General features: G+C 36.0%; 5 protein-coding genes and 1 pseudogene across 7 annotated transcripts; 4 read left to right on the top strand and 2 right to left on the bottom strand.

The window, feature by feature from the left end:
- Positions 1-242: 242 nt before the first annotated feature.
- LOC9310769 lies at positions 243-1,767 on the bottom strand (annotated as a pseudogene).
- A 748-nt stretch (positions 1,768-2,515) lies between these two features.
- Positions 2,516-3,733, top strand: LOC9310768 (putative F-box protein At4g11580). Its single transcript, XM_021023873.1, has 2 exons — positions 2,516-2,985; positions 3,076-3,733. Exons 1-2 carry the CDS (start codon positions 2,516-2,518, stop codon positions 3,608-3,610), a joined length of 1,005 nt encoding a protein of 334 aa, XP_020879532.1. The 3' UTR covers positions 3,611-3,733.
- A 940-nt stretch (positions 3,734-4,673) lies between these two features.
- LOC9310767 (putative F-box protein At4g11580) lies at positions 4,674-5,717 on the top strand. The gene is made up of 3 exons (XM_021021519.1): positions 4,674-4,907; positions 5,082-5,104; positions 5,174-5,717. Exons 1-3 carry the CDS (start codon positions 4,674-4,676, stop codon positions 5,715-5,717), a joined length of 801 nt encoding a protein of 266 aa, XP_020877178.1.
- A 918-nt stretch (positions 5,718-6,635) lies between these two features.
- Positions 6,636-8,372, top strand: LOC9310766 (putative F-box protein At4g11580). The gene is made up of 3 exons (XM_002874653.2): positions 6,636-7,046; positions 7,149-7,529; positions 7,610-8,372. Exons 1-3 carry the CDS (start codon positions 6,976-6,978, stop codon positions 8,151-8,153), a joined length of 996 nt encoding a protein of 331 aa, XP_002874699.2. The 5' UTR covers positions 6,636-6,975; the 3' UTR covers positions 8,154-8,372.
- Positions 8,373-9,129: 757 nt separating this feature from the next.
- On the top strand, positions 9,130-10,906 carry LOC9308671 (putative F-box protein At4g11580). Of its 3 annotated transcripts, none has more exons than XM_002874652.2 (4): positions 9,130-9,307; positions 9,559-9,682; positions 9,764-10,237; positions 10,309-10,906. In XM_002874652.2, the coding sequence occupies exons 2-4, from the start codon at positions 9,570-9,572 to the stop codon at positions 10,838-10,840; spliced, it is 1,119 nt and encodes a 372-aa protein (XP_002874698.1). In that variant the 5' UTR covers positions 9,130-9,307; positions 9,559-9,569; the 3' UTR covers positions 10,841-10,906. The 3 variants fall into 3 exon arrangements, with proteins under 3 accessions (XP_002874698.1, XP_020877445.1, XP_020877444.1); XM_021021786.1 differs by having other exon boundaries at positions 9,472-9,682; XM_021021785.1 differs by having other exon boundaries at positions 9,469-9,682.
- Positions 10,890-12,623, bottom strand: LOC9310765 (5-amino-6-(5-phospho-D-ribitylamino)uracil phosphatase, chloroplastic). Its single transcript, XM_021021784.1, has one exon. It carries the CDS (start codon positions 12,172-12,174, stop codon positions 11,038-11,040), a length of 1,137 nt encoding a protein of 378 aa, XP_020877443.1. The 5' UTR covers positions 12,175-12,623; the 3' UTR covers positions 10,890-11,037.
- Between the last annotated feature and the right edge of the window lie 3,533 nt (positions 12,624-16,156).

The following is a 16,156-nucleotide window of genomic DNA, read 5'->3' as shown; positions in this document are numbered from 1 at the left end:
AATCTCTCTCAATTCTCATAAGCTATATCACAACCCGATATATGCTTATATAGTAAACCTCAAAACCCTAATCATAACTCGACTAGGATTACATTAAATCTTATAGATAACTCCTAAAAGATCTAGCCTTATCACTTCATTAAACCGTTGCCTTGCGGTTCAAGTAATTGTCGGTTTACTTCTCAAGCTTAAACCAACACTCCATCGATGTTTGTTTCTCACTCATTGACTTGTATCTCTCATTAGTTCTCAAATTTTCCCGTCTGCTCATTTTCATTTTCTTCCTCACAGTTAATTACAATACTTTCTCTAAAACTATTTGTGTCCGGATTATAATGGATAACATAAAATTTATTAGAATAGTACCGTGGTGCCAAAATAAAATCACCTGTATGAGTAGTGCTCCTGATAAATAAATTATCCAACCGTAATAACATCTTCCAACTATTGATACTGAAACTTTTCTTCAACCATCCATGTGCTTCGGCATGCTGATCCAAAATCCACAGTTCAAATTTATAACTTGGAGTTTTAGTGGCTAAGGCTACTTTTCCCTTATAGCTCATTAAAGTGGAACCATGTAGAAATTCGGTTCAAAAGTCCGCGGATAAACTAGTAAAAATATCCAACTTTTCAGACCTCAAATTGAATCTCATTAAGCTCACTTGTGAAAACTTATCGCCCGTAAAAGCAACATAATACAAAACACCATCTATGCATACACTGTTAAACACAGGTTGGTGAGGAGTTATATAATCAATCATTCTCCATGGTTTGTTTTTAGCTCCCAATGTGACTACTTGATGATTAGATGATATTCGACGACCAGGAGGTCCATTCATGCTCATGCACATTACCAATAGTTTGTATTCATCGTTAACCTGATCGTACCCGAAAAAACTTTGTGCGTTCGTACTACTAGTTTGGACTCTACCTAAAACCGTGGAGGTATCGGTGCTAGGGTTAGCTATGCATTTCTCTAGACCATATCCAAGGCTTATCAACAGGGCCGGCCTTGACCTAAAGCCCAACAAGCAAGGGCTTTAGGCGCCAAATATTATATAAGAATTTAAGGGCATCAAAATATAAAACTTCCCTTTAATCCAGTGGCTGGCTCCTTCTTTAATAGTGCTTCATATCAGAAGTTCAAGTCTTTGTAGTAACATTTAGCCCTTACTTTTATATTTTTAAGGGCAAAAAAAAAAAATTGCTTTAGGCACCCAACAGTGTCGGGCTGGCCCTGCTTATCAAGCCATTAAACATAATGAGAATAGAACGCAATACTCACAGAATCTGGATAAGGACATGTAACACGTGATAAATAAGACGTTGTTGATGAAGACAGCGAGAAGAAGTACCAATCTTGGCATTTCTTTTGTCTATCCAAATCCATGAAAACGACTTGTACTTGTAGACGAGGCTGCGACATTGACCTAACCTGGAAAGACGTGATGAAATGTCGACTTCAGATCATTGCGGCCCAAAACTTTGAGAGAAGGAGAAACCTAGCTACTGATTTCACAGGAAATCTCATACATATCTCGATCATTAGGTCCAAACGAACATCAGCGAAGTGATTCTCTTTTGAGATTTCAAGAGACTGAGAATTGTTCTCCATTTTACTCTTCTTGGATTGACTCATGGTTACTACTCTCACTCTCTTTTGTTTAGAGAAACCTTAAATATTTTTAGGTCTCATGTTGCCCTTAAGTAATAAGTAGAAATAAAGAGGCAGCAACCCATAGTGAAGTTAATGGGCTTGCCCATCTACCCCAGTGGGAAAGTGGTTCTTACGCAACCGGTCTTAAGGTTTCTTTCTGGAAACACTTTTTTTTTTTTTGGTAAGCAGAGGGGAGACAATGTCTCCCCCATTTATTCATAACCGAAAATAAATTACAGCCTAACCGAGCGTGGTCGTGAAGACCCACTAATATCTTCAAAATAAACTTTTTGGAAACACTTATTTCCGTTGTGAAATCATTTTTTTTTTTGTCTGATTCTGATTTTGGAATCGTTATAATGGAAATAACACGGCAAGATGAGATAGTTTTGGTATTTTAACTTAATTAAAAGGAAAGAACCCTAATTAATTTTTTTCACAAAAAGAAAGAATATATATGTGAATCGTTACTAAAATTTCTTCTTCGCCAGAACGTGGCCTAAAAGCTAAGCACAGTAGTTCTCCAAGCTAAGTTCTCCCACCTTGCTATAGATTATGACTTATTTACTCTAATATTATTAATTATTTTCTTCTGTTTATGGATATAAAATATCTTTTCTAAGTTGGGAATTTGCTTATAACTCAATCTAAATCACTAAAGATAGTGCTTACAACTTAAAAGCACAGACTATTCGAACCTTAGACCCTTTTTCCCATTACATAGAAGAAGTCAATGAAAAGTACTCTCTTTCTCTTGTACAAGCTTTATGTAAATTCAAGAATCCATCTATCTAAAATGTTTTCAATCTTTTTTTGTCTCTTTTTTTTCTTTCTTTTTTATGCAGTTGTAACGTGATGGACAAGGTAGAAAGCTTAGGAGAAGTTTCAGGATGGGCAGATCTAAACAGAGACATACTTGAACTTATCTTCAATAAGCTCGAAGTGATGGACATTACCATGGGAGCTTCACGTGTCTGCATCTCTTGGTTCCTTGCCTCTCACAAAAAAACATTGTGGAACACGGTCGATCTTACCAGTCTCCAAGAGTTAGATGTCTCCCGCAGTTTCAACTTTAAGGATGAAGAAAAACCAATTTTCTTCTACAAGCACCGGGTTGACGACGATGAAGGCCTTACGAATCTTTTGACTAAGTTCATCTCTTGGTTCTTTCTTGACTTGTATGAAGTAGAAAGCGGGATTATCGGGATTAGTCTCATGAATCTGTTGATTGAGATCACCAAGTTGAGCCGCATGACCCCGAAGAATTTATTCTTTAACTTTAATTCCTATATACAAGAAAATGGTCTCAAGTTTGCTGCTGAGACGTATATCTCATCTTTACGTAATGAATCATCTCAAATCAGATCTGCTTTCACCGCTTGTGTTTCATACCTTTTTGTTTTGTTTTGTTTCAGGATGCCAAATATAGAGAAACTTGCTTTACCAATCTGGTGCTATCAAACAGAGAAGTCATTGCGGTTTGCTTTCAGTCAATGGAAGAATCTTAAAACACTGATCATCGCTCATGAACACTCTTTCACCGGGATTTTCGACTTTAAAGCTGTGGGAGAGAGCTGTAGTAACCTAACCAACTTAAAATATTTAGGTCATTTGGAAGAATACAAGACCAGGGAAATCGTGCCTTACCTCCAGAGCCTCAAGAGGTTGAGTTTGCGATGCTCTTTGGTTAGTTATGAAGCAGTTTACTGTCTAATCATCGGCCTTCAAAACCTCACGATGCTTAATGTTTCACATTGCAAAAACTCGTACTTCCATGCTATCACGAGATCTAGAGACGATTTTGTTATAACGACCGCCACTCAGAAGCTTGAAAATTTTATCTTATGTCCTCAGGATTGTAGGATTTGCAAAGATCATCAATGTTGCTACTCCTGGTCGTATCACGCTGAGGATTGGAGGAACGATGAGATAAAGGAACTTGCTTTCTGAAATTTGTGAGAAGAGATGTAATGGGTATGGAATAAGAAGAATTTGAATTAGTCTAAGATCGATATCACAAACCCGTCCATACTTTGCCTTGCATAATGTTAAGATGTTCGTAAAACCATCAACCCTATCTATAATGTAAATGTTCGTTTTAAAAAATTCGAGTTGTAACATATGCTAAAAAAATCTAAATATTTTTATTTAGTGTATTTAACAGTATGTATATGATCAAAACAAATATGAAAGGGTGAACATAATAAATTCATATGATATAACTGAATATCAAGTCTTTTTTATTTGATTGGATATTAAATATATATTTCTGTGTTTTTTAGAAATTAATAATTACCATAAATATTTTTTGTGGATTTTTAATTAATACATATGTCTATTTACTGATTATAATTATACCCTTGATGAATTTTTTTTTATAAAAAAAAAAACTAAAATTCGATGGTATATCATGTAAATTTTAAATTTTACTTAAAAAATTGATTAAAATATCATTACAAAAGCTCATATAAATATATAGCTAAAAACGGACACAAAAGGTAATATAAATCCCCAAGAAATTAAATGTAAAACCTAGGTTAAAAATAATATATTTAGTTGCCAAGAAATCTCTGAGATCTTTACTTGAAGTTTTTATGACTTAATTAGCCCAAGAAAATGGAATTATTGAAATTAATCTAGCGTATCAACAAATGGAAAATCCAACTTAAGGAAATTTTATACAATAACTAAAGGAAATAAGAAAAAAATAAAATTAAAAGATATAGTTACTTGCCGTTGAAGAAACTCAGAGTGTATATCCTATAACTTGGCAATTTGGAATGTCTATAAAATTGTTAGGACTATGTTTTTTTATCAAATTTAGGACTACTTCCGTCCTTGTGGAATATGCAAACGTAAGAAATCACTCATTCTTCATAGATTTTAATTTTTTCATAGATTTTCTTCTTATCTTTCACTTGTTCAAGCTTTTAGGTCGATTCAAGAATCCAATCTAAAAATATTTTCAACCTTTTTTTCTCTCTTTTGTTGTTGTATGTATAGTTTCACCGTGATGGAGAAGGCAGACAGCTCAAGAGAAGATTCAAAATGGGCAACTCTAGACAGAAACATACTTGCCATTATCTTCGATAAGCTCGACATAATGGACATTACCATGGGAGCTTCACGTGTATGCATCTATTGGTTCCTTGTCTCTCACAACATAACTCTATGGAACACCATCGACCTCTCCAAGTTCCAACACAAGGGCAAAAACGTCATCTACAAATACAGGGTTGACGATGAAGTAGAAGAAGCCCTAAGATTTAGTAATCTTTTAATTAAGATGAGCCACTTCTTCTTTAATTTTTGTGAAGTAAAAGGCATAAAACTCCGGAATCTATTGATTGAGATCACTAAGTTGAGTCGCACGGCCCCAAAGAATTTATTCTTTAACTTTTATTCCAATATAAAAAAGCAGGATCTCATGTTTGTTGCTGAGAGGTAAATCTCATCTTTATAACTAAATAATAAAAACAAATATATATCTCATACGTATTTTTTGTTTTCCAGGATGCCAAACATAGAGAAGCTTGCTTTACCGGTTTCATGGTCACTGTGTAATGCGGTGAACTCATTTAGGTTTGCGTTTAGTCAGTGGAAGAATCTTAAAACACTGATCATGGCTCATAATGACTTTTTCATCTGGCCGTACACATTTGAGTTTCGAGTTGTGGGAGAGAACTGCAGTAACCTGAATAACTTGAAGATTATGGGTTATTTGGATAACAAAGATGCTGTGGAAATCGTGCGTTACCTCCAGAGCCTCAAGAGGTTGAGTTTACAATGCTCTTTGGTCACCGTTGAAGGAGTTCTCTCGCTAATAAGAGGCCTTGAAAACCTCGTGATCTTTAACGTGACACATTGCAAATACTTGGATTATAATCCTATCACGATGAATATTATTGTACAAGCTGCCACTCAGAAGCTTGAAAAGTTTATCATATGTTCAGAAAACGATTGCAAGGTTTGCAAAGATCGACCTAACGTACTCCGGCTACATGGTTTTTACGAGAAAAGTTGGTGTAATGATGAGATAAAGGAACTTGAATTCTGAAATTTAAAGTTTTGTTGATGTGTTTGAACAAGTTATCGGATTCTATTTCACAACTTCATCTTTCTTATATGAGTTGTTCTTACATATACATTAACCACTGCCATTACAATATTGTTTCATCTGATAGATCATATGCTTCATTAAGTATCTAGTTTTTGTCAAAAACTCTGTTTTTACTTGTACTCTTTTGTGCAAGCCTTCAAGAACAAAATCAACTTGATTGCCATGGTCGTGATCTTCATAAAGAGAACAAGTTGATCAATTTCCATCAGCTCATTCTCTTCTTCTCAAGCTTTATGTGAATTCATGTATCTATCTATCTAAAATGTTTTCAACATTTTTCTCTTTTGACTTTATGTAGTTGTAACGTGATAGAGAAGGTGGACAGATCAAGAGAAGTTTCAAAATGGGAAGATCTAGACAGAAACATAAATACCTACAAAACCTTAGGATCATTAATCTCTCACATTGCGTATACTTGAATCCGTATCTTGACACGATGCCTACTGACTATTTTGTACAAGTCCCCACACAGAAGCTAAAAAAAATTAATCACATGTACTCAAAACTGTAGGATTGGCAAAGATCAACGTAGCTTCGCTTGGCCTCGTACACTTTGTTGAGATAAAGGAGCTTAAATTCTGAAAATTCGAAAAGCTTTGTTGATATTTTTGAGCAAATGATCGGATTCTAGTACAGAATCAACATTTTCAGTATATGTGTGAATCTTATATATAGTCTTACTACTATACGTATGATTAATAAACCACTGCCATTGCAAGGTGTGAATGTTTCATTTAATAAATTATGCTTTCATATATATATATATATATCAATAAGCCATTTCTTTAATATGTTAATGTTTGCGTGCATCCTAATAAACCGCATGATGAACGTGAGGAAATCCGTAACACATTTAAGGAAAAAGATATATAATCGTCGAGAGCTTTAACGCGTTATGTTTAAAATGGTAGTTGAGGGAATATGTGTACTATCAAACTTGCTTTCCAGTTTTGACTTTTGACAAAATCTGCAAACAAATGACGACAAATGATTAGGTTTGTGTAATTATACATTTATGGGCATGCATATGATATGTTTGGAGACTTATTCTTGATCCTTAGGTACACATATTCAAAGTTGCTCATTGTGTTGTGTAGAAGTTATGTCCATGCAGGTTTTCATATAAATTCATTGTTTTCTTCATTTTTCTTTAGTCCTTCAAAATCTCTAGTAGATTTTTTTTAGGGGCATTGAGATGGAAAGATTTTATGGTGCAAGAAGAACCCAGAGATGGACACTCTCTATGAAATCTGTCCTTCGCTCAATGTTTTTTTTTCCTCCTCTATTTATATTGTTCTATAAATTCAAGAATCTACTAATTCATAGTCTATCTAAATAATTATATGTTTTTCTTTCTCGCTTTTGTAGCTGTGGTGTGATGGTCATGAGATCAAGAAAAGTTCCGAGATGGGAGAATATGGATAGAGATATTTTAGCCAAGATTTTCGAGATGCTCAACGTAGTGGATATTACCATGGGAGCATCACGCGTCTGCGTCACTTGGTTCCTTGTCGCTCACCAAAAATCTCTATGGAAAACCATCAACCTCGCCAATCTCCAACTTGCCGACTTCAAGCATCCTCGACTACAAAACTTGCGGTTCGAATCCCAAAACGTAATAGAAGGTCTACACAATCCCAGGAGGGTTTTGCTTGAAATTACCAAATTCAGTGGTACCGCCCCGACCAATTTGTTCTTCAACTTCTATTCCTTCATAGAAGATGAGGATCTCATCATTGCTTTTGAGAGGTAAATCTCATATACTCCTTAGAACCCAAGAAACCGAAAAAGAAAGATTTTCCTCCTCTCTTATAATTCTTGATTTTCAGGATGCCAAATATCAGAAAACTTGTCTTATCTCAGTGGTGCAATATAAGTGAGAATGCATATCAACTTGCATTCAGTCAATGGAAGAACCTTCACACATTAATCATCTCTCCACACTTCTTCCTCAAGGGGATGGTCAAGTGTGTTCGAGTCGTCGGAGAAAATTGTACAAACCTCACCAATCTGAAACTTTCGGGTCATGTCGACAAATATCTAACTGAGGAAATTGTGCGTTACCTCCCAAAGCTCAAGAGAGTGAGTATGAGATGTTGTGTCATCGACTCTGTTCAAGAAGTTTCCTTATTCATCACATGCCTCCAAAACCTAACGATCCTTAATCTCTCACATTGTGTGCTCAAAACCCTAGTGAAGGGTTCTTTATTCGAGGAGAGTTTCATAAAAATCGCCACTCGGAAGATTGACACATTAATCATGTGTTCGAAAGTCGGTTGCAGGTTATGCGAAGATCGATCTCGCGCATTAGAATCAGATGCTTTTTACGAGAAGCATTGGCGGAATGATGAGATTAAAGAACTTGAATTCTGAGATTTTGAAAAGCTTCAATTTGCTGGTATTTTTCAGAAAATTTTATAGGATTCTATTTCACAATTACCTTATATATGTGACTCTTATTAGTTATTACTATACATGTAAAACTCTTCCATTACAAGATGTGTATGTTTCATTTGATAAATCGTGTTCATGTTATCGTGCATCCACACATAACGATGAGAAAAATGTTACTCTTGACTTCTTGAGCTAGATGTAAGCTATTACAAGTGAAAAAAACGAAAACTCATTTTAGAATCCTGAGTGAATTGTATAGACATAAAATCAGTATATTGAGGTAGTTCCATATTATATTTAAAGCTTTGAAGAAAAATGGACAAACCAACGTATCTCCAAAATAAGAAAGTTACTACATATAACAAAAGAAATTTAATTACGTTTGAAAAAACCCACAAAAAATGAACCACTTGTTTAACGCAAATTGAGTCTGAGGTAGGTCTCATCAATCATCATAGGTTCATTACTCAGTAATTATTTGCTTTGATGTATAAATTTTGTATTTTTTAAAACATTACATATTTACATACACACTTTTAATACTTTTGTGCTTTATTCGTCATATATACGTTCATTACTTGGTGATTTTTTTTTTGTGCTTTATTCGTTTAATTATTGTAGAAATTTTCCTTACGTTAGATTTTCCATTTAAATTTCCTTACGTTAGCTAAATTTCCTTAATTCTCTACTTTTTTTTTTGGAACTTAATTAGCTTTGATTTAAGATTTTACTTTTTCCTACCAAAAAAGGTAAGAACTAGTAGTATCGTCCATAGGAATGGCAAAGGTAAGAAATTTACCCTACCAGAAATTCCCGGTTTGATTGTTTATGATCAAATTCCCGGTTTGCTATGTCTGATGTCGACTTGGTTAGGCAGAAATAAGAGTTGGTTAAGACATCAGCTGGTTTGTTTGAAGATTGAAGAATAAGACAATTCAAAGACTCTTTTTGGTTTAGAGAGTTCTCTTCTTCTTCTTCTTCTCTTTTGACCCGAAACTTTCTCTTCGTCCTGTGAAAGCTTAAGCTCTGATGCTCGTTGTTGCTCTTGAGTGTAACAATGATCTTTCATAATGATTTTCTCGATAGAATCTATCCATAGACGTAGATCTCTTCACATCGACGGATTGAACTAGGTTTAACAATTTCTTATATCTCTTGTTTTTACTTCGTTTGATTTCTTGTTCGATTGATTGTGAGATTGAGAGATTTGAGCTGCAAAAAGTTGAGATTTTGAACCATACTCGCCATAGAAACGAATCAAAAATCTAACCTTTGTTTTTTTTCCTATGCATAGAAGGTGTTCGACAGATTGCCCAAGAGAGATATCAATCTGCTATAAAGTGGTTTGAGATTTTTCATTTCAGTGTTTTTCATTCAAATTCAGTTTTAGTTGCGATGGAGATATCAGACGGTCTTAAGGGGCTACTTGAAAATTCGCCATCTACGACAAATTCGACTACTTGTCTTCCGAGGAATTACATTGTTCAAAGATATGAACATTTTGCAAGGTTATTTGTTCTTCAAGCTTTATTGTGAATTCAAGAATCCATCTATTGAAAAAAATTTCAACCTTTTTTCTCTGTTTGCAGTTGTAAAGTGATGGAGAAGATAGACAGGTCAGGAGAAGTTTCAAAATGGGAAACTTTGCACAGAGACATACTCGCCATTATTTTCGATAAGCTCGACATGATGGACATTACTATGGGAGTTTCACGCGTATGTACTTCTTGGTTCCTTGCTTCTCACAACAAAACTCTGTGGCACACCGTCGATCTCTCCAAGCTCCAACAATTGGACTTCTCCTATTTTGTCCAGTATAAGGATAGAGTGCGACCAATCATCTTCTACGAGCACCGGGTTGACGAAGAAGTCGCAGAGGGCCTAAACCTTAGGAGTCTTTATATTAAAATCAGCAACTTCTTCTTTGACTTTAGTGTGTTACGCCTAACTCTCAGGGATCTACTGGTTGAGATCACCAAGCTGAGCCGCATGAACCCGAAGAATTTGTTCTTTCACTTCAATTCCTATGTACAAACAGAGGATCTCATGTTCGCTGCTGAGAGGTAACAAATGAATCATGATTTACGTCATATACAAAAGGATGATCTCAGTTTTGTTTTGTTTTGTTTCTCAGGATGCCAAACATAGAGAAGCTTGTTTTACCGGTCTGGTGCTATAAAACCGAGGAGTCATTTCAGTTTGTGTTCAGTCGATGGAAGAATCTTAAAACACTAATCATCGCTCAAGATTATCAGCTTCGCACCGGGACATTCGACTTTCATACTGTGGGAGAAAACTGCAGTAACCTTACAAACTTCAAATATTTGGGTTATTTGCAAAACGCCAATGTTGAGAAAATCGTGATGTACCTCCCGAACCTCAAGAGGTTGAGTTTGCGATGCTCTTTCGTCAGGACTACAGGACTTATTTCGCTAATTACAGGCCTCCAAAACCTCACGGTTCTTAATCTCTCACATTGCATATACTTGGGTATGATTCCTGACACGGTGCCTGATGACTATTTTGTACAAGCCCCTACTCAGAAGCTTGAAAAATTCATCACATGTACTCAAGATTGCAGGATTTGCAAAAATCAACGTCGCTACTCCTGGTCGTATCTCTCTGAGGATTGGCAGAATGATGAGATAAAGGAATTTCAATTCTGAAATATTGAAAAGCTTTGTTTGTTGTTTCGAACAAATGAGATAACGTATATACAACATTAAAACTAAGAGTATACATTTATATTTATCCCTCGTTTAACCTGTTCGAATTATACACAGAAACTATAACATTGTGAGAATTACACGAGGAAGAATTCCAAATCCATAAAACTGTACAATATTACAGAAGATCACTTCCATCAGAAGTTATCATCAACTGCTACAGCCGATGAAGGGAGCTCACGCTCATCTTCCTTTTCCATCTCCAATTCCGGTTCGAATTCCGTCAAATCGGTATCTGCAAGTTTCTTCAAATCAATAATGGATAACTCGTCTAGTCTTCTTACCACCAGCTCAGCTGCACCAAGCTCATAAATAGGGTGTTTACTCGCCACAGCCACACATTTCATCCTCCCATCGTGAGCCGCTTCAATGGTCTGGTTTGAGTTTCCAAATACAATGCAACGTTCTGGAATGAAATCAAGAAGCTGTGCTGCGTAAATGAACATCTCAGGATCCGGTTTACCTCTGTAAACATCTTCTGATGCAACTATCACACTGAAGAACTTTCGGATACCTACCGATCCAACTGCATTCTCTAATGTTTCCCTGGGACGAGTCGATACCAAAGCCATTGGGATCTTATTATTCATCAAGACATTCACAAACTCCTGCGACCCATCTCTCAGTCTATACACTCCTCCATGTAGAGCTTTAAAGATTTCTTCTTTACGCTTAGCCATCCTTCTCACTTGAACAGGATCTCTCGACCAACACAGAACCTCAGATATCGCCTGCTCGTTTTTCATCCCTTCAACACGTCTGAGCATAAAAGCCGGAGGAGGAGATTTCCCTTCTTCCTGAGCTAAAGTCAGCCATGATTGGTTATCGAGGTCAGGATTGTCTTCAATCAATACCCCTTCCCATTCAAATATCGCACCTAACCAACCACAACCCATCCGCTCTTGCCTAAGTAAAGGATTATGCAAAGAAGGCTTATCAGCTTTGTTCTCAGGAGGCCATAAACTGGGATTATCATCCGCTCCAGAATCAAGGTAATTCCAAGTTTTCGGTAACCGCTCGTCTTTCTTCTTAAACGCAGGCATCTCTTTCGTCAGTTCCATAGCAAGAGCCCTGATCGGAAACACCGACATTCGATTCTTTTTCACACTCTGCATCATCAAATGAGAGAGAACCCCTTTGGCACTACAATCTACCTTCACCGGAAATCGAACAATGTTCTGTGATTTCTGCGTTTTCGATTCATTCTTCACAGTAATCCTGACAATCGACGGTCGATGACCCACCAAAGATACAGCACCAATAGCATCCGCCATGATGAGAGAATCAAGAAACTCCTACCCAACCAATAACCTCGTAATTCAATCCCAAATCACTACCAATCTATGATTCTCAAACCCTACTACAATCCCAAAACCTGTGAGAAAGCTGCAAGAGACCTTAAACAAGATAGAATTCAAGAACCAAACAGCTTTCCCACCGCTAAAATCTTCAACCCTAATCGATCAATTACCCAGAGAATCCATTAGAAAAGAGAGAAACTTTACAAGTAAAAGAACCCTAAAAGTCTAAAAATTTACACGACCCAGATGACGAAACTTGAAGATCGATCTATGTACAATGAAACCCAGATCAAATCGAAAATAAAGAGAGAGAATTTTCGATTGAAACCTGGAAAAGGAAACAACCGACTAGATGAAAAACTGAAAAGCAAAGAAAGATGAAATCTTTTTCCTGAATTGGGTTTATTTGTGATTCTCTTAAATTCTTCGATTATATTTATTGCTTGATTTAATATTTGTGTATGTGGATATAATAATTCACAAATAATCCAGATATTTCTCGTTTAATTTATATCACGGTGAATAAACATACACGTGTCAAATATCGGAGTTGTCTACGGAAAAGATTTTTCTACGTTGAAATGGCGGTACAAGAGAGGAGATTACTGTTTTGCCACGTCTCTTGAATCTTTAAAGTCACGTGTCTTTTAAGACAACACGTATCACTTTTTAAAAAGCAGAATGTCGGCCCAGTGAGGTTCAGGCCCATTAATTGTAGTTTAGGATCATTGTTTGAAAAATCGTTTGGCGCTAGTTAGACGGTCGACATGGCGTAGCGATTAATCGAAAAATCAGATTAAAATCGGAAATTAATCGGGGATTAGTTTTAGGGTTATTTTAATATTTTTGAAACATATTAATATAATATTATTTTCAAAATTGCATTAAACATATAAAAATGTATTTTTGAGACAATTTTTTATAATTTTTATTACAAATTTATGATTTTTATTAAAATTTGAACATAAGTTACTTTAAAACATTAGAAACTCCCATTCAAATGATTGAATAACAAAAATAAAAAGTTTTTTATACTAGCAATCTAAAAATAATCGGGGTGTGTAAGATTAGGAAGGGAATAATCGGATTAGGCGGGAAGTAATCGGATTAGGCGGAAAGTAATCGGGTGACTGATTTCTTTAAGAGATTAGTCATTAATCGAGACAGATATGGTGGGTCTAGCGATTAATCGGGGAGTAATCGGGTTAGGCGGGGATTTATAGAACAGGGGTTCAAACATGATGCTGTTACACACAACATGACTTGTTAGAGGATTTACCTCATTTAAAAATCTAAATCGAATTGGTGAAAAACAATCAGGGAATCCAGATATAGAAGCACAATAATTTTGATGAAAGAAATCAGAATCTTTTGGAGTAAGCATCCATGAAAATGCCTCTCCTTAGCTTTTTTATTTTTCATAGTTGTGAATCATTTTTGAAATCGCATCCCACTCAAGATAGGGAATATCAGCAGCGAGAGACATGCTTCGGCTAATAGACTAAGCCTAGAAGTAACTCTAAATTATTTAAGTTGTTGTATAAGCTTGAAGATTGTGAAGATAACTTGAGATAAAAGTCTCTAGTTTTAAAAGGAGAGTTTAGATATTTTGAGATAAAGATTAGATTGTATTAGGAGTTATCTAATATATCTAATATGTTGTAATTTCTATTAGGGTTAGGAATTGTATTCTCCTATAAATAGAGGTCAAGTTATGACATTAGGAGATATGAGAGCTTTGTGTGTTTAGGGTTATGAATGTATGGTTTTGAGTCAGTTTCCATACTAATAAAAGAGAGAGTCTTTTACATCTTCATAGCCTTTGTTTGTTTTGCTCTTTAAGGTTTTGATACAAGAATTGGTATCAGAGCTTGAGATCACGATCACGAGAAAACAGAGTTGATAACAGAGAACGATCACGAGAAGGTGATCCATAAGGAAACATGGGAGACTTGATTCCCGCGACTACCAAAGAAGGAGGAGGTTCCTCTTCTATTAAGTGCCCGATGTTAAATCCTACAAATTACACGTTTTGGACTATACGTATGACTATGGCACTCAAAGTTCATAAAGTTTGGGAGGCTATAGAACCTGGATCAGAGGATATTGACAAGAACAACATGGCTAGTGCTCTTCTTCTGCAATCTATCCCTGAAGCATTAACACTGCAAGTCGGGAAACTAAACACTGCAAAGAAGATATGGGATGCAATTAAATCTAGGAATCTAGGAGCTGATAGGGTTAAAGATGCAAGATTACAAACCCTAATGGGTGAGTTTGAGAGAATAAAGATGAAAGAAAGTGAGAAGATTGATGACTTTGCTGGTAGAATCTCAGAACTGTCTACAAAATCTGAATCTCTTGGACATGACATCGAAGAACCAAAGCTTGTAAAGAAGTTTCTAAACGGATTACCTAGGAAAAGGTACATACATATAATAGCCGCACTTGAACAAGTTCTTGATTTAAACAACACTACGTTTGAAGATATAGTTGGAAGGATAAAAGCGTATGAGGAAAGAATCTGCGATGAAGAAGATAATCAAGAAGATCAAGGAAAACTAATGTATGTCAGTTCTGAGACACAACCATGGTACACAAACAGAGGAAGAGGACAAGGCGGCAGACGAGGAAGAGGAAGAGGTCGTTCTGGTTGTCCTCAAAACAATGGTTACCAACAGAACAGAGATACAAGCAAAATAACATGTTATAGATGTGATAAGCTAGGTCACTATGCATCAGATTGCCCTGACAGACTGCTTAAACTTCAAGAAACACAAGAAGCCAATGCTTCAAAGAATGGTGACACACAAGTAGCTGATGCTCTAATGATGCATGATGTTGTGTATTTGAATGAAAAAAACTGTGTACCAAATAAGTTTGAAACCAGTTCAGACAATGAGAACATTTGGTACTTAGATAATGGTGCCAGCAACCATATGACAGGTATACTAGCTTATTTTTCTAAACTTGATGAATCATTTACTGGCAAAGTCAGATTTGGTGATGATTCTCGAATCGATATCAAAGGAAAGGGCTCAATAACGTTCGTTGCAAAGAATGGAGAAAGAAGAATTCTACATGATGTCTACTACATCCCAGACTTAAGAAGTAACATTGTGAGTTTAGGTCAAGCCACTGAGTCAGGCTGTGATGTCAGAATGAAAGGCGATAATCTTACTCTTTATGACAAAGATGGCAAGCTTTTGGTTAAAGCACTAAGGTCTAGAAATCGACTCTACAAGGTAAATTTAGAAGTTGAAAACAATAAGAGCATACAAATTGGGATATCAAAATGCAAGTGGCATGCCAGGCTAGGACATATTGGAACAGAGACCTTAAAAACAATGGTGGAGAAAGAACTTGTCTTTGGGATCCCACAAATCAAAGTAGAGAAAGAAATATGTTCCTCTTGTCTACTTGGAAAGCAAACAAGAAAATCTTTTCCCAAAGCAACTTCTTTCAGAGCAGAAAGTGTTTTGGATCTCATTCATGGGGACCTCTGTGGACCCATCACACCTCCTACACCATCAAAGAATCGATACATCTTTGTTTTAATTGATGATTACTCACGATACATGTGGACACTTCTACTGAGAGAAAAAGGTGAAGCCTTCAGAAAATTTAAAAGTTTTAAAGCATCTGTTGAACAAGAAACCAAGACCACTATCAAGACATTTCGAACTGACAGAGGTGGTGAATTTCTTTCGGCTGAATTTCAAGCATTTTGTAATGACTCTGGTATACAAAGACACCTAACTGCACCATATTCTCCCCAACAAAACGGGGTCGTCGAGAGGAGAAACAGAACATTAATGGGAATGACCAGAAGCATTTTAAAACACATGAATGTCCCAAATTACTTGTGGGGGGAAGCAGTCAGACATGCAACATACATCATAAACAGAGTATCAACAAGAACACTGATACACCAGACTCCCTACGAAGCATTCAA

This window comes from Arabidopsis lyrata, assembly GCF_000004255.2.
Source record: "Arabidopsis lyrata subsp. lyrata unplaced genomic scaffold ARALYscaffold_6, whole genome shotgun sequence".
Lineage (NCBI taxonomy): Eukaryota > Viridiplantae > Streptophyta > Magnoliopsida > Brassicales > Brassicaceae > Arabidopsis > Arabidopsis lyrata.
Note: the sequence above shows the minus strand (reverse complement) of the source record. Positions and strands in the feature narration are given on the sequence as shown.

What these genes read in the sequence shown, in the direction of transcription:
- LOC9310768 (XM_021023873.1), top strand. Translation starts at nt 2,516, where the DNA reads ATGGACAAGGTAGAAAGCTTAGGAGAAGTTTCAGGATGGGCAGATCTA. An exon ending in CTCAAGTTTGCTGCTGAGAC is followed by an intron (nt 2,986 to 3,075) that starts GTATATCTCATC and finishes GTTTTGTTTCAG; the next exon opens with GATGCCAAATATAGAGAAAC.
- LOC9310767 (XM_021021519.1), top strand. Translation starts at nt 4,674, where the DNA reads ATGGAGAAGGCAGACAGCTCAAGAGAAGATTCAAAATGGGCAACTCTA. An exon ending in AATACAGGGTTGACGATGAA is followed by an intron (nt 4,908 to 5,081) that starts GTAGAAGAAGCC and finishes ATAAAAAAGCAG; the next exon opens with GATCTCATGTTTGTTGCTGA. An exon ending in CTCATGTTTGTTGCTGAGAG is followed by an intron (nt 5,105 to 5,173) that starts GTAAATCTCATC and finishes TTTGTTTTCCAG; the next exon opens with GATGCCAAACATAGAGAAGC.
- LOC9310766 (XM_002874653.2), top strand. Translation starts at nt 6,976, where the DNA reads ATGGAAAGATTTTATGGTGCAAGAAGAACCCAGAGATGGACACTCTCT. An exon ending in AAATCTGTCCTTCGCTCAAT is followed by an intron (nt 7,047 to 7,148) that starts GTTTTTTTTTCC and finishes TCGCTTTTGTAG; the next exon opens with CTGTGGTGTGATGGTCATGA. An exon ending in CTCATCATTGCTTTTGAGAG is followed by an intron (nt 7,530 to 7,609) that starts GTAAATCTCATA and finishes CTTGATTTTCAG; the next exon opens with GATGCCAAATATCAGAAAAC.
- LOC9308671 (XM_002874652.2), top strand. Translation starts at nt 9,570, where the DNA reads ATGGAGATATCAGACGGTCTTAAGGGGCTACTTGAAAATTCGCCATCT. An exon ending in AGATATGAACATTTTGCAAG is followed by an intron (nt 9,683 to 9,763) that starts GTTATTTGTTCT and finishes CTCTGTTTGCAG; the next exon opens with TTGTAAAGTGATGGAGAAGA. An exon ending in CTCATGTTCGCTGCTGAGAG is followed by an intron (nt 10,238 to 10,308) that starts GTAACAAATGAA and finishes TTTGTTTCTCAG; the next exon opens with GATGCCAAACATAGAGAAGC.
- LOC9310765 (XM_021021784.1), bottom strand. Translation starts at nt 12,174, where the DNA reads ATGGCGGATGCTATTGGTGCTGTATCTTTGGTGGGTCATCGACCGTCG.